The following is a 16218-nucleotide window of genomic DNA, read 5'->3' as shown; positions in this document are numbered from 1 at the left end:
TTTCGTTAGCGGATAACACAGACCTTTACGTTAGTAGTTTCCCGGATTGGATTTTTTGCTGATTAGTTAAGATTTGAAAATAAAGTTTAAATATTAAAACTGCTATAGCAAGTTAATGATTAGATCACTATTTTTATATGTTATTAGTTGGGTGATAATAAAGTAATAAAATGATATTCAATAAATAAATGAGATGAAAACTGAATAATTGATAAAGTGATATTCAATAAATAAATAGGATGAAAACTGAATAAATCAATTATTGATTTCTGGTTTATAATATTTATCGAAATTAGGTAAAATTAATAGCAATAGTTCAAAAATTAATATTTTTAAACATTGAAAATTAATAAGTACTGAAGTTGGCAAATCAATAATTTCGAAACCTTAAAAATTGAATGATAATCCGTACATCAATAATTTTAATTTCATCTTTCTGATTCCAATTTTTTCTTGTGTTATATAAATCTGATATCGGTTAATAAGTTTGAAAATTTAGGTGAGAAATAATAAATCCAACCTGACTCACAGCTGGCTTAACAATTGCCACACATTTCGGTATTGCGTCCTGCTACTGCGATGATAAATGCAGAGGGCGACTGTGAAGATCCGCAAACAAAGCCTTTCATCCCTCCCTTAGACCTACGGCAATGGTAGAAACACAATCTTCCGCCATGATTCTCCTTCTGGCCTTCTTCTTGTGGGTGGGCGCCTGCAATCTCCTCCGGCACAGGCGCCTGCGCCTAATTTCATCAATGGATCCCATCCGCGACGCAGTGGCTCTGTCGAAGCTCACACTTTACGTGGAGTTCCCTCTTCTGAGCAAGAAGGCTATCGAATTTGCCCTTTTCAAGACTTTCGCCATACCCTCCATATCCAACCTGTTGGCCGCCACTCGCCAGTTCTCACCACCAGCCGTGAACAAGCGATACGACGACACCGACATTTTATTACAGGAAATGCTCCTCAATCACGTTGACAGCCCCCGAGGATCCCTTGCACTCCGCCGCCTCAACTTCATTCACGGCCGCTACAACATTTCCAACCAAGATTTTCTCTACACGCTTTCCACCTTCATCTTGGAGCCCAAGCGATTTGCCTCCAAGTACGTTCGCTCACTCTCTTTTCCGGTCCATTTAACTGCTTTTCACAGAAATTTAAAGGGGTCTTCGTTTTTTCGTTTGCAGGTTCGGTTACCGGGAGTGGACTGAAAAAGAAACGCTGGCGAATTTCGTGGTGTGGCGTGACATCGGCACACGGATGGGCATCCGAGGTATTCCCGACACGGTGGAGGGAGTGGAGATCTTCAGCCGGCAATACGAAGCCGAGAAAATGGCGTACTCAGATTCCAACAGGGAGATCGGCGACGCCACCTTGGATCTCCTGCTGTCGATTGTACCCGCTTGCCTCCGTCCGTTAGGTAGACGGATCGCATATTGCTTGTTGGAGGAGAGGGTTTTGGACGCCATGGGTTATCCCCGTCAGCCCTATTGGCTCATCTGGATCGTGGAGGTCGTCCTGCTGCTCTGCGTTGGCAATTTTGTGAAATGGTTTCTACCGCCGAGGCCGCGGAGGTGGTCGACAGAGAGGATTTCAGTGAAGGAGGGTGCCGAAGAGGAGGAAGCTGCGAAGGTGCATAAATTGAGGTACAGCGAGTATAAGCCAGAGAGTTATCCAAATGGTTACCAGATAAATGAGGTGGGCACTGGCAAGCCGGGAGAATTGGGTGTGGCGTTTGGCGGAGATCTCAGCTGTCCATTCTTCCCTTCCTTCTCGAACCCCAAGAAGCAGAAGAAGATTCGATGACGTGCTCTGCAGATTGAACGTAGCTATCAACACTTTGATTGTTATTGGGTAACTTTGAAAGAGTTGAAGAAACTTTAATATTATAATGTTTGTATGGTAAATGTTACTTTCATTGAAAGAGAGTTTCTAGTTATAGGCTAGAAACACTATACTTCCTATGAAAATGAAAATGAAAATGTTTAAAAGAGTTTCCTTTAGTTTAACGATTCAAAAGGATTTGTAAGAATTTCTTTTTTACTTGTCTTCTAATCTTTCGCTCTTCATGTTTCTCACCGTAATAAAACAAATTGAGTCACCAAAGGAGCGAACAAAAATCCCCCATTCTTTTTCCCTTTTTCGCTCGGCTCATGAATAGGTTTGGCGGGCAATTAGGTGGAATTCATCGCAAACTTTTTGGTAAAAAACCATTCTAATATTTGCTTGGACTAAAATTAAAAATCAATTAACTCAATCACTTTAAAAATTATTTACCTTAATTATATATGACATTTAGCCTCAAACAATTCGCAAAGAAGTGTTAAGAAGTGCAGATTTCTTGGATTTATTTGTTTACTAATTTTTTTTTGTTGGTTTAATTAGTAATTTTTGAAGTCATTGAAGTGCAAAATGCTAGAGATAAAGATGCAAAGATGCATTCTTGATGGAAGGGCCATAGTTTTTTCAACATTCAAGACTGGTGCTCTGTCCATGGTATGACTCTTTTAACTCGAGTTGAGCTTTGTGAAATAGGATCTACATCTAAGCTCATCTTTCGGATATGTAGCTGCATCACTGCAATGACAAGCTTATTAAAGCAACGAGTGATAAGTTGGATACATTTCAGTACCCTGAAACCCGTAGCCATGGCGAGAGTTCCCTGTTTACTAGTGTAGATGTTTGTAAATAATTCCACCAATGAAACTAACATTTTGCTCAGTTTCAGATTTGATCAAGCAAAATTGAATAGATTTTGAAACAAACATCGTAGGAGCCAAACATCCAAACATTCCAAGCGGATTGTTCGGGAAAACCTACAGGTGTGACAGGTCTCTTTCTGTTGCAATTTAAGAAATAAAGCTTGCTTGCGTGTTGCGAATACGAGAGGAAATGAAGCTTGCTATTTGGTCGTCAACTTGGTGCAGACATTCAATGAGAAATATTTTGGTACAAGATGCAACCGATAAAAAGATGGTCATGGTCTTATGCTATGAGTTAATGTGAAGTGATATGACAGTACTGTGTCAAGCTTGGTTAAAGGTCTTAAATAACCTATAGATTAGGATTAATAACCTATAAATTAAGATATATTGATTGCCATAAGACAGACCCTTTTTTACCAGAGCCGGTGCGCCTGAGGGTCAGAAGAATTCTAATAAAACCCCAAGAATGGTCTCGCAGATTTGTGAGGAACTAACCCCACCCCAACCACAAACATCCATATAATAATTAATGATTAGATTATTATTTTAATATATTATTAGTTAAATAATAATAAAATAATAATCTATAAATAAAATAAAAACTCTAATAAATAACTCGTTGTACAAATTAAATAATATTAATATTAATAATGTATAAATCAATCATTTAAAAACCTTTTAGAATTGATTGAAATAACTTTATAGTTGACAAATCAATAATTCCTACACCTTAAAAATTGAACGATAACCCATACGTCAATAACTTCTACACCTAAAATACCGATAATCGATAACTAACCAAAACTTATTTCGTTCCTACGCTATTTGACTTTAGAGGGGAGTTGGTGTACTATAATAGCATTTATTTCAATTTTAATCTTCTGGTCGTAACTTTTTCTTGTGTTTTATAATCTGATATCGATTGATAAGTATGAAGGGTGAGAAATAATGAGAGCATCGATTTTATGAATATAATTTTTTTAATGATGAATAATGTTATATATTATACTAGACTATAGAATGAGTTTTTTTTGTCATTTTATAAACAAACAAAATTTAATAATTTTTTTTAAAAAAACCATTTGAAATATCCAAATTTTACCATGAAACTATAAAATTTAACTTACTTTATTTGAAAGTCATCCCTAATTTAATAAAAATATAATAATATTAAAATGATTATTAATTTATATTAAGACCATTTTTATATAAAATATTTTTCCTTCTAAATATCAAAAAGAAATTAGTTATAGTTAAGTGATTGTATTTTGTAATTTGGCAAAACCACATAACTTAATAGACCTTATTCTAATGTGAGTAGATCATTATCATGATTATTAGTTCTAACTAAAATAATTTATTTGATGATTGTTAATTCTCGGTAAGTTTTTTTTTTTTTTAAATATTAAAAAGAAATTAGGTGGATGGTGGTATTTTGTAAATGAGTTTGTTTTTATTAACAAATAAAAATAAAGAATAAATGTTTTGGTTTTTAAAAATGGCATTTCAATGAGAAATTACTATGAAATATGAAAGTAAATAGATTTTATATTGAAAAGGGAAAGTACTTAGTAGTGGTGATGCTCATCGGATTGTGCTTCCACGACTTTTGTAAGGTGTTCTGCATGATTTATTATTCTATGCTTGTTTTCCAAGTTACTATTACACAAAGCAAAAATTGGTCACAAAAACTAAATTCACAAATTTCTTAAAAAAATCAAGTAATTTAAAATTAAAAAAAAAAATCCAATAATAATGCGCTTAAAATCAAATTAAATTACTTTATACTTATTAATCTTTATTATCAATTTTTGGTGTAGACTTTGTTTTTAATTTTATTTACTTACATTTAATTGGAACCATCCTTGATGTAGTATTCAAATATATAAGTTCAATATTGATGTTAAAATTAATCATTAAGTAATAATCATTTATTTGGAATCTTACTAAATTTATCCATTTTAACCATGTTGGAGAGGTTGTAATTATTTTCTTCAAACATATAATATTCATATTGCAAGGAATATTCCTTAGATTCTAAAGACATAAATTTACATTAATTGTTATGCATATTTCTCCAAAACAACAACCTCAAAGGTAGTGTTCTGTCACATACCCCGGTGACCTCGCATGTAAAAGCAGGGAGTTAGAATTTTTTTTATACAAATTACCCACAATTAATTATCCATTTCACAACACCACAATTCATCATTAACCATTAGATATAATATTCATTAGTACATCAAGTAAATTGCAATAAAAGACAGTAAGTTGCATAACCATTAACCACCACCGTGGTAGTGTAATAACATAAACTGTCTCATGAATCCTTGCATCCATTTCATGATTTCCTTCACCATATTAATTAATCTCATACTTGGACATTATGGTTATGCCATCAAATAAAGAACCATCAACATCAAGGATTCATCATCATCAAACTGACACAAAAGGCAATCACACCATTGAACACCAATATACCCTGGAAACCCCATAGGGTGAAAACCAGCAAACGTTTAATCTTATTATTAAATGCTCATGAGGGTTTTCACCCCTCACTCAATGGCTTATAAGGGATTCCATCCCTTAACCATTGTTATAAATTATTACAATGAATTATCATTAAGTTGTCACATAACTAGCTAAAAGCTAATACATTTTCCATGAAACCCTTTTCTTACATACCGCCACATGCAACATTCCTTGTGGCATGATTGTTCTAGCAATGGACGATCCTGCAACTCGAACTCATCTGCATGGACCATTAATCCTTTTCCTGCCACAATGTTAAACATCACTTTTCTTTCGCACCAACCGCCATCGTTTCCTGTCAATGTTGTCATCAAGAAGATTTGGCAACAATATTAGATACCATATTATTCAATCAATAATCAACCTCTAAAAGAGATCTTTAAACATCTACTCATATGCATGAGCAAGCATGACATACTATTTAACTAGTACATATATTCAAGTAAATATTGTTTTACCTCCACAATGTTTATTCACACTAATGCATAATTCTCTTTAAGAGATCTAACTCATTAGTTCTACTAACATGTATAACACAATCATTATATTTTCATACATGTAATAAATTGTTATTTCTATGCTTAAGCACATATGCTCTTTTCACATAGTTATTTTTCGAGAACTCAACATAGTTTCTCTATCATACAAAGAACATAACTCTTACATCACAATAATAGCACTTCTTTAACATATGCAACACATATTCCCTTCACTAGAATACTACCATCATTTCATGTAACAAATCACATACTTCTTTCTTAAAGGAAGTCATTATAACCCCATTTCTTTATCTTCCTATAAGTAAGTTCCTCATGCTTCCCTTTCAAGGAATTAGTTAGATATCCATCTTTATCAAGATACAATAACAAGGTTAACTTACCCTTTATGCATCAAAACCAAGAAATCGACACAACTCATCTAACAAGACAAACTTTTCAAGAGATTTTATTTTCAAGAAAGTTAGCATAATCACTTTCTCTACGTACACACAAGATCATACAAAATCATACTTCCACAATCACATTAGCTACCCTTATGTGCATGAAACATGTGTTTTTCCTAACACAATTACTTTTACTTCAATGCACATAATCTTTCCATGAAACAAGTATGGATTCTTGGTATGATATGAACATTATTCATATGTCTTTCAAAAATAAGAAACTCTATTTTTGTTTCAAGAGATCTTCTCATAAAAGCCATCATCTTCATACATGAAATATGCACACTTTCCTAAAAATAAAACTATATCTATGTGTATATAAAACATACTCTTTCTTCAAGAAAGTTAGTATGATTACTTATGTGCCTAGAAGCACATCATTAGCAATTTTCTATCATGCATGCAATGCATAACTATTTCACAAGAACTTCGAAATCAGCTAGCAATAGAAAGCATTTAAGCTTATATCCCTTTTCAAGAAAACGACAAGTGACTCGGCATTTAACACAAGGAAATCTTTCAAAAGATACCCAAATAAAACATACATATATTTTTCCTTCTAGAAGGGGAGCAAGTTACTTTCTTTATCCTTGGCGGCCTACCTGCCTCCATCACCTGATGCAATCGGGGTAAGCTCTAAAGAACTCGATAGGCATTCCTTTTAATGGCGTTCCTCGAATCCTAGGTAGTTTCTCATTAGCGGTCTCTGGTCTCGCATGACCTTCAAAGAAATTTGTGTCCTTCTATGCCACGAGAAATGGTGATTAATTAATTGATCTATCACCAAAGAAAACAACAAAAATAGGGGCCAACGAAAATTCTGATACTCTAAAGCCACAGAACCTCGGCTTGCTTCAATTTGGGCACGAGCTAGCTGCTGATGTGCGCGGCCATGAGGCGATTGAGGTTGTTGATGAAAACTGCCAGCACGACAGGCTTTTTGCCGACCAATCTCACCAGAACCTTCTCCATATCCAAGTTCCCGGCACCTTCCCCTTCCTCGTCGAGCTCGAAGACGGCCGAATTAACCTCGAGGCCACAGAGGAGGCGCTTGACCACGTGGGACATGCAGCAGTAAGTGACGCTGAATACGAGCACCACGTTATCGGAGGCGAGGCGTTGCACTCTTTCCAAATGGATTAGGCTCATCGTGGCTATCTTCGTGGTCATCGTTTCCTCCTTGGCGTCCTCCACTGAGATCCGCCCCAACTGCAGCGTAGCGGTGGCTGGCCTCCTGCAGGCCACGGTGCCCGGAACCGATGATCCACCGGCACTGTATTGCAAATTCTGCATCATGATGACAAAGATGAAGGCAACGCTCCGCGCCTCCCCAGCACCGATGAGGGATTATGAAATCTCGGCTTTGTTCGCAATCCCCCCCCCCCCCCCCCCCCCCCCAAATGGTAGGAGAAACTAAGGGGGTCTTATAACATCAATAATCATGCAGCTGGTTGTTGGAATTCCAGGCAGGCAGGCACGTACACCTTCCAAAAAAGCCCTCCAAAGTCTAAAACAGGAAGACGTTAACAACGCTTATTCCCCACATAGACCACTACTCTCCACCATGTCACTGCTGCTACAGTGGAATACGTGGTTGATTCAGTTGGGTACCATTTCCAACTGTCCCCTCCTCTATTCGACACCCAGCTATTAGTTTCTCATTGACTTTTATGAATAACCAAAATTAGTTTCTGAAACTAATTCGTAATCTTTTAAAAAATTACTATTTCATAACTAATTGATTTACCTTGAGTTATTTACGAGAGGGATATGACATGTTCCATGAGTTTTGATCTACTTCAATCAAATTAAATAATTTCTTTTATATATATATATTGAAAAATAAATTTAATTTTAAGCTAATTTATTTAGATCCATCTATTTGGTTAAATTTAATTTTAAATAAAATTTAATCAATTTTTTCATGAGTTTTGATCTACTTCAATCAAATTAATTAATTTCTTATATATGTATATTGAAAAATAGATTTAATTTTATGCTAATTTATTTAGATTATATAAATTTAATAATTTAAAATTATAAAATATTTATTTATTTAGTTAAATTTAATATTAAATAAAATTTAATCAGTTTCTTTTAAAGAAAATCAAATAATAATGTGACTAAAAACAAATTAAATTACTTTACACTTTTGTAACCTTTATTATCAACCTCGGGGGTAAATATTGTTTTTAATTTTATTTACTTACATTTAATTGGAACCATGCTTGATATAATATTCAAACACATAAGTTCAATGTTGATATTGAAATCAACAGGTCACTTGAGAATAATCTTTTAATTGAAAATTTACAAAAATTATCTAGTTTAACCATGTTCAAAATGCTACAATTTTTTTTCCCTCCAACATAAAATATTCATTTTGGAGGCACCGATTCCTTATATTTGAATCACATTAATTTACATTAATTTTTATGGAGATACCTACAAAACAACAACCTGAGCTGTAACATTTCATGAGTTTTGATCTACTTCAGTCAAACCAAATAATTATATATACCGCATCTCCTGAAGGCCTAAGGCAACACATCTCATGCAGGTATGAGGCTCGACTGAGGTAGTTCAAATGGTGCATTTGAGGTAGTTGGGAGGGTTCACATTGATAGAAGAGAGGTGATGACTTGGGTCTGAAAAAAAATTGCGCTAAGAAAATTTTAAGAAGGGTTTGGTTGCAGATTCAGTCAGGATATTTGGTCTCAATTCAATTGGAGGAGTACAGACTGAGCTAAATCCATGCTTTGGTAGAACTTTATAATCATCTAGATCTAGTCATGCTAAAATGATAACACTAAAAGTTCAACACATTTGAAGAGTGAGTACCAAAAGCTGCAGGACGACCTGTGATTCTCTTTCGAAATTGCATCACAGTTAAGCATCTAGCCGAAGAAAGGGTTTACAGAAATTGTAAGAGAAATATTTTGAAGCACATGTAACAACCGTAAACTCTTCGTCTCCTACAACAGATCATTCTACGAAGACTGTAGGGTCACTGAAATTGAATATGGTGAAGACTGAACGAAATTCCCTCCAAAATCATGGAAGGTTACAGGAATTGTTTTAAGAGAAAGGGAAGATAATTGAATGCTATGATCATAGTAGAATAGGCTCTACGAATTCATAGAAGAACCGAACTCATTTCAAACCGGTGATTGTTGGATTTCTGTGGCCAAGTGTGGACGATGCAGATTCTGTAAACATCATATGAAGGGCTTAGACATGGATAATCTTATAGCCTAACATTTGGAATCAAAAGGCCCATAGCTATTAGAGAACGCATTCTTGGAGGAGACAAACTGCAAGTCAACTATGAGTGAATCTAGAAAAATCAGTTCAATAGACAACTCCGACAGGTGCATACATTCCCACTTATTCTTCTCTGGTTAAGTTTTGCTCATTTCTACTATGAAAATTTCTCTTCATTTTTCTAAAACCCGCTCTAGCAAAGGGAGACCAAGTCAAATTACCTTAGAGAGTCTTTATGAGTACATTGAATCTTTAGAAAGACGAAGAGAAGAAAGAGAAAATCATTTTAAACTAGAATTAACTACAATGCTTGACAAATAACCACAAATCGTTAGAAAATAAAATACTCTCATTCGAGACTCAACTCCACGGAATTAAAGGTAGAATTCAAGAAATCAAACATAGAAAACAAGCAATGGTTAAAGAAAATGACACTTTGAAAAATGAAATTAAAAATCTAAAAGAACAAATACGTAATAACTCAACCCTAAATAACACAGAGAATAAATTAGATTTAAACACATAAAATAAGAAATTAATAAACTAATTGTACTCAACCTTATAATTGTTAGTATAGAAGAACAAAACAATGAAGACAGATTAGAATTAGTTAAAGAACAATTAAAGACGAAATCTCAAATTCAAACAACTTATACCACCGAAGCAATAAGGGTAGGAAAGATACTTGAGCATAAAAATAGATTAATCCGTGTCAAGGTTAGTGGTAATGACCATAAATTAGATATACTTAGGAAATCCCCAAGCCTAAAAGGAACGGAATCTTTATAAATGAAGACCCCATTCCAGAAGACCAAGTTGAATTTACAAAAGAAGTACAAAAGGTCAAGGAGACAAGAAAAGAAAGGAAATGGGCAATCATTAGGAATAGAAAATCTATCATTAGAGACAAAGTCACAAACACAAATGATAAATAGGAAATAACATCACTCTAGATCCTCTCCTAGAACTGTCGTGGTTTTCCATGGTGTAAAGGTTCTATGTTAAGTTGGATCCCAAGTGATATTGATCTTATTCTTTTAGTTGAAACTTGGGAACATGACGAATCTAGGGTCCCTCACCTTGACGCCCCTCACCTTGACGCTTTCACTCTTTCGCCTATCTGGAATAATAAATCCTCTAGGAGAGGTTTTGGTGGTATAGCCTATTATATTAGGAACATTGTTTCCTCTCACAACCGACTTCATAAAACCGACCCCTTAAATCAATACATTTGGATCGAAATATCTGATTCTACAACCAATAGGATCTTCCTTGTAATTTTGTATTTTTCCTCTATCAACTCTACATCTTATAAGAAAAATAACTTGGATAATGATTGTCCTTTAAATACCTTACAAAAAGACATCTACAACCTAAGGAATGAAAGCAATATCCTTTTTCTTAGGGACTTTAATGCTCAGACTGTTACTAATCAAGATATTATGTTAAGTAAAAAATTTAACCCTAACCCCTTGTGGCTTGATGAAGATGGTCACCTAGCTAATAGATTCAAGAGAAAATATGAAGACATAATCGAGAACTTATTCGACACCGAGCTCCTCAAACTTTCTAGTTCCCAGGACATAATCATTTGCAATGGTATTAATAAATGACCTCTCTCGAGTCAGATGACTTGTTTCCATGGGTTGGGTAGCAACATCGCGGATTATGTGATCTCCGACATCCATGTCCTCAACCATATTACAAACTTTGAGCTTCTTAACGGGTATGAGCTTGACTCTTACCACAAATTCTGTCTTTATCCCTCAATATTACTATGAATACCACCCACATGTAGGAGAACAGTGAAAGAAAAAGTCACATTCACTTTGATAAAAAGTAAGGTCAACCTTTTCTTAAGGGATTTGGAAAGGAATTTAGACTTCATGACTTATAATAATTACATTGATCAAATCTGTTACCATTTTACTACTACCATTTCCACCACCATTAGAAAATTCTCTAATAATACTTTGTATAAGAAAAATAATAGAAATTCCAATCCTTGGTATGACGAAGACTGTAAAATTTCTAGGAAAGCAATCAGAGACGCCCCTAATGAAAGAATTAAGCTCTAGAATATAAGTATATACAAATCTCTCATTAAGAGGAAAAAGAGGTCATATATTAATAAGAGACAAGAGCATTTTCTCCACCTTTATAAAGTTGTGCCCGTAAAGTTTTGGCGGAATGTGCTTGTTTGTAAAACTAAATATAATCATTCTATCCCCTTAGAAAATTTGGATAACTATCTTAAGAAGTTGTATGACTCTTCAGACACCATGGACACCATATTAAACACTCCTGTTAAGGATAATATTTTTTCTCTAGAAGATGTTAGATTTTGGGATTAATAAGCTCGCTAATGGGAAAGCCAAAGGTATTGAAGGTTACCAAGTTGAGATCTTTAAAATGGGAAAATATATCATCATTCCTCATCTCCACAAGCTTCTCAATTTGGTTGTAAAGCATGGCTTCCCTAAGCTTTGGACACAAAGCCTTATTGTGCCTATCTTCAAAAATGGAGACAAAAGTGTTCCCTCTAACTACATGACCATTATGATTAGCCACATCCTAGCCAAGCTTTATCTACTCATTCTGGAAAAAAATATTAGCCTTTGGCGTGAGAACCAGGTTAAAAGATCTAAAGGGAAAGTTGGTTTTAAGAGACATCACTCGACTATCGACCACCTTTTCACCCTTAGGATCATCACAGAGGAATTTCACAATAGTGAAACCGATATTTCTGTTGTTTTGTGGACTTTAGGAAATATTTTGACATTGTCCCCTGAGATAAGCTCTGGGAGATGCTTAAATAGATCATGGTTCCTCCTGAACTAAGTATTGTTATCATCTGCCTCTACGAGACTATCATTGCCAAGATTAATACCAACAAAGGGTGGTCTAAAGATATTAAATGTAATAGCGGGGTTAAGCAAGGTTGTCCCCTTTCTTCTACCCTTTTTGGTATTTACATCAATAAACGAGAGGAGTGTTTGGAAACTGCGAGCTGCAAAGGTATCGAGTTCGCTGGTATTATCATTACTCTTCTCCTTTATGCTGATGATATCATTTTTCTTGTAAGGAACCACGATGACATTGACAAGTAGCTTAGAACTCTTCATGTCTACTGCTCCAAGATGGATATGACATTCAATACCGACAAGACTAAAGTCATGATCATTAAATCCAAAATGATCACCCATGGTAGTTTTGTCTATGATAACCATTATCTTGAGCATGTTTCTTCTTATAAATATTTGGGTATTGACTTTCCTTGTTAGCTCAACTAGAATTATAGCACCAAGAAAAGAATTATTGGAGGTTGTAAATCTTACTATGAGCTTGAAAACAATTGTAAGTTAGTTGATCTCTACATCTAGAGTAAAAAAAAGTTCCTCTTTAACACTCTCGTCACCCCTGTTATCTTATACGAATGTGAATTTTGGGGGTGCAGTATATCTAGGGAGTCGTGGAGAAAGATTGAGATGATCCTGAAGCAATTCATAACCTATATCCTCAATATCAAGGGGAATACTCCCTATTCTACCCTCTTGATCGAAGCTGGCTTGTCTCCCATTGAAAGTGCAACTATCTTTAGATATCTGATGTATAAGAAGAAGCTTCACAATATGGAATCCAAGAGGCTCCCAAAAATTGCTTCTAACTTTAGTCAAAACCTGCACCTGCGCCTCAAGTAGGGGTGGCATCAGGATGCTCAGTGTTGGCTCAACCTTTGGGGGATTAAGGTGGAGATCATCATGGGAAGCAAGGATAGTGTCAAAGATACTATTGCCTCCAGTTTTAAGGACAAAATGTTGGATGCTAAGGAGCTGGAGGGTAAAAGGAAACTAAGTTATTATAAGGAGGTGATCAACCCCACCCTCGATAACCAGAATTATTTCTCTATGTTGACCAATACTAAGAAGAAAATGAACATGCCTAGGATTAAAACTAACTCTAATGAGCTTCAGAGTGAGACCGGACGATGGTCTACTCCGAAGACTCCTAGAGACGATAGAATTTGTTAGATTGGTGATACTAAGAATGTGGAAGATGAAAATCACTTACTTTTAGATTGTCCAACGCTTTCCCACACCCACTCTCAATTCCCTATCATCAGTCACACCTCCAATCTTCTTGACTTATTAAGCCAACCCAAGTATAGCGATCTTCGAATGCTTCTTTCCTTGCTCTTTGATCACATAAACAAGATTTTGAAGAATGACAATTAGACTCTCTTTTCTTGAGGTCCGATAGACCACATTGGCCTTAGTGGACGTTAAGCATCATCATCATCATCATATATATAATAAAAACACACACTCAAAAGATATAGTTTAATTTGTTTGTAGAGAGTTTAAGTATTTCTAAGTTATAAGTTCAAATCTGGCCAAGATTGAAAATGACAATCCTTTTATGGAAATTAAATTATTATAAAAAAAATTTGAAACTTTTATATATATATATATATATATGTCTGAGCATGGCTTCTAAATTTTAATTTCATTTTTCTGATTCCAATTTTTTCTTGTGTTATATAAATCTGATATCGGTTAATAAGTATGAAAATTTAGGTGAGAAATAATAAATCCAACCTGACTCACAGCTGGCTTAACAATTGCCACACATTTCGGTATTGCGTCCTGCTACTGCGATGATAAATGCAGGGGGCGACTGTGAAGATCCGCAAACAAAGCCTTTCATCCCTCCCTTAGACCTACGGCAATGGTAGAAACACAATCTTCCGCCATGATTCTCCTTCTGGCCTTTTCTTGTGGGTGGGCGCCTGCAATCTCCTCCGGCATAGGCGCCTGCGCCTAATTTCATCAATGGATCCCATCCGCGATGCCGTGGCTCTATCGAAGCTCACACTTTACGTGGAGTTCCCTCTTCTGAGCAAGAAGGCTATCGAATTTGCCCTTTTCAAGACTTTCGCCATACCCTCCATATCCAACCTGTTGGCCGCCACTCGCCAGTTGTCACCACCAGCCGTGAACAAGCGATACAACGACACCGACATTTTATTACAGGAAATGCTCCTCAATCACGTTGACAGCCCGCGAGGATCCCTTGCACTCCGCCGCCTCAACTATTCACGGCCGCTACAACATTTCCAACCAAGATTTTCTCTACACTCTTTCCACCTTCATCTTGGAGCCCAAGCGATTTGCCTCCAAGTATGTTCGCTCACTCTCTTTTCCGGTGCATTTAACTGCTTTTCAGAGAAATTTAAAGGGATCTTCGTTTTTTCGTTTGCAGGTTCGGTTACAGGGAGTGGACTGAAAAAGAAACGATGGCGAATTTCGTGGTGTGGCGCGACATCGGCACAAGAATGGGCATCCGAGATATTCCCGACACGGTGGAGGGAGTGGAGATCTTCAGCCGGCAATACGAAGCCCAGAAAATGGCGTATTCCGATTCCAACAGGGAGATCGGCGACGCCACGTTGGATCTCCTGCTGTCGACTGTACCCGCTTGCCTCCGTCCGGTAGGCAGACGGATCGCATATTGCTTGTTGGAGGAGAGGGTTTTGGACGCCATGGGTTATCCCCGTCAGCCCTATTGGCTCATCTGGATCGTGGAGGTCGTCCTGCTGCTCTGCGTTGGCAATTTTGTGAAATGGTTTCTACCGCCGAGGCCGCGGAGGTGGTCGACAGAGAGGATTTCAGTGAAGGAGGGTGCCGAAGAGGAGGAAGCTGCGAAGGTGCATAAATTGAGGTACAGCGAGTATAAGCCAGAGAGTTATCCAAATGGTTACCAGATAAATGAGGTCGGCACTGGCAAGCCGGGAGAATTGGGCGTGGCGTTTGGCGGAGATCTCAGCTGTCCATTCTTCCCTTCCTTCTCGAACCCCAAGAAGCAGAAGAAGATTCGATGACGTGCTCTGCAGATTGAACGTAGCTATCAACACTTTGGATTGTTATGGGGTAACTTTGAAAGAGTTGAAGAAACTTTAATATTATAATGTTTGTATGCTAAATGTTACTTTCATTGAAAGAGAGTTTCTAGTTATAGGCTAGAAACACTATACTTCCTATGACATTCTGACTTTGGAGGGGAGTTGGTGTACTATAATAGCATTTAGTTCAATTTTAATCTTCTGGTCGTAACTTTTTGTTGTGTTTTATAATCTGATATCGATTGATAAGTATGAAGGATGAGAAATAATAATAGCATCGATTTTAGGAATAGAATTTTAATTTAATTTTAATGATGAATAATGTTATATATCATATTAGGCTATAGAATGATTTTTTTGTCATTTTATAAACAAACAAAATTTAATTGTAATTTTTTTAAAAACCATTTGAAATATTCAAATTTTACAATGAAATTATAAAATTTAACCTACCTTATTTGAAAGTCATCCCTAATTTAATAAAAATACAATAATATTAAAATGATTATTAATTTATATTGAGACCATTTTTATATAAAATATTTTTCTTTTTAAATTTCGTAAAAAAATTAGTTATAGTTAAGTGATGGTATTTTGTAATTTGACAAAACCACATAACTTAATATACCTTATTCTAAAGTCATCTCTAATGTGAGTACACCATTATCATGATTATTAATTCTAACTGAAATAATTTATTTGATGATTGTTAATTCTTAGTAAGTTTTTTTTTTAAATATTAAAAAGAAATTAGGTGGATGGTGGTATTTTGTAAATATGAGTTTATTTTTATTAACAAATAAAAATAAAGAATAAATGTTTTGGTTTTTAAAAATGGCATTTCAATGAGAAAATACTATGAAATATGAAAG

The 16218-nt window shown here is 35.6% G+C and overlaps 1 protein-coding gene and 2 pseudogenes across 1 annotated transcript; 2 read left to right on the top strand and 1 right to left on the bottom strand.

Annotated features, from left to right (window-relative positions):
* The first annotated feature begins 564 nt into the window (after positions 1-564).
* LOC149200481 (ER-bound oxygenase mpaB-like) lies at positions 565-1826 on the top strand. The gene is made up of 2 exons (XM_089399583.1): positions 565-1105; positions 1188-1826. Exons 1-2 carry the CDS (start codon positions 651-653, stop codon positions 1804-1806), a joined length of 1074 nt encoding a protein of 357 aa, XP_089255709.1. The 5' UTR covers positions 565-650; the 3' UTR covers positions 1807-1826.
* Positions 1827-7008: 5182 nt separating this feature from the next.
* LOC149200480 (glutaredoxin-C1-like) lies at positions 7009-7473 on the bottom strand (annotated as a pseudogene).
* Positions 7474-10500: 3027 nt separating this feature from the next.
* On the top strand, positions 10501-15325 carry LOC149200479 (ER-bound oxygenase mpaB-like; annotated as a pseudogene).
* Positions 15326-16218: the final 893 nt, after the last annotated feature.

Source organism: Pinus tabuliformis, chromosome 2_1 (assembly GCF_031772625.1).
Source record: "Pinus tabuliformis cultivar Carrire ecotype Pingquan chromosome 2_1, CPIR1, whole genome shotgun sequence".
NCBI classification, from domain to species: Eukaryota; Viridiplantae; Streptophyta; class Pinopsida; order Pinales; family Pinaceae; genus Pinus; species Pinus tabuliformis.
The sequence above is the reverse complement of the archived record's forward strand: the minus strand, read 5'-3'. Positions and strand labels throughout refer to the sequence as shown.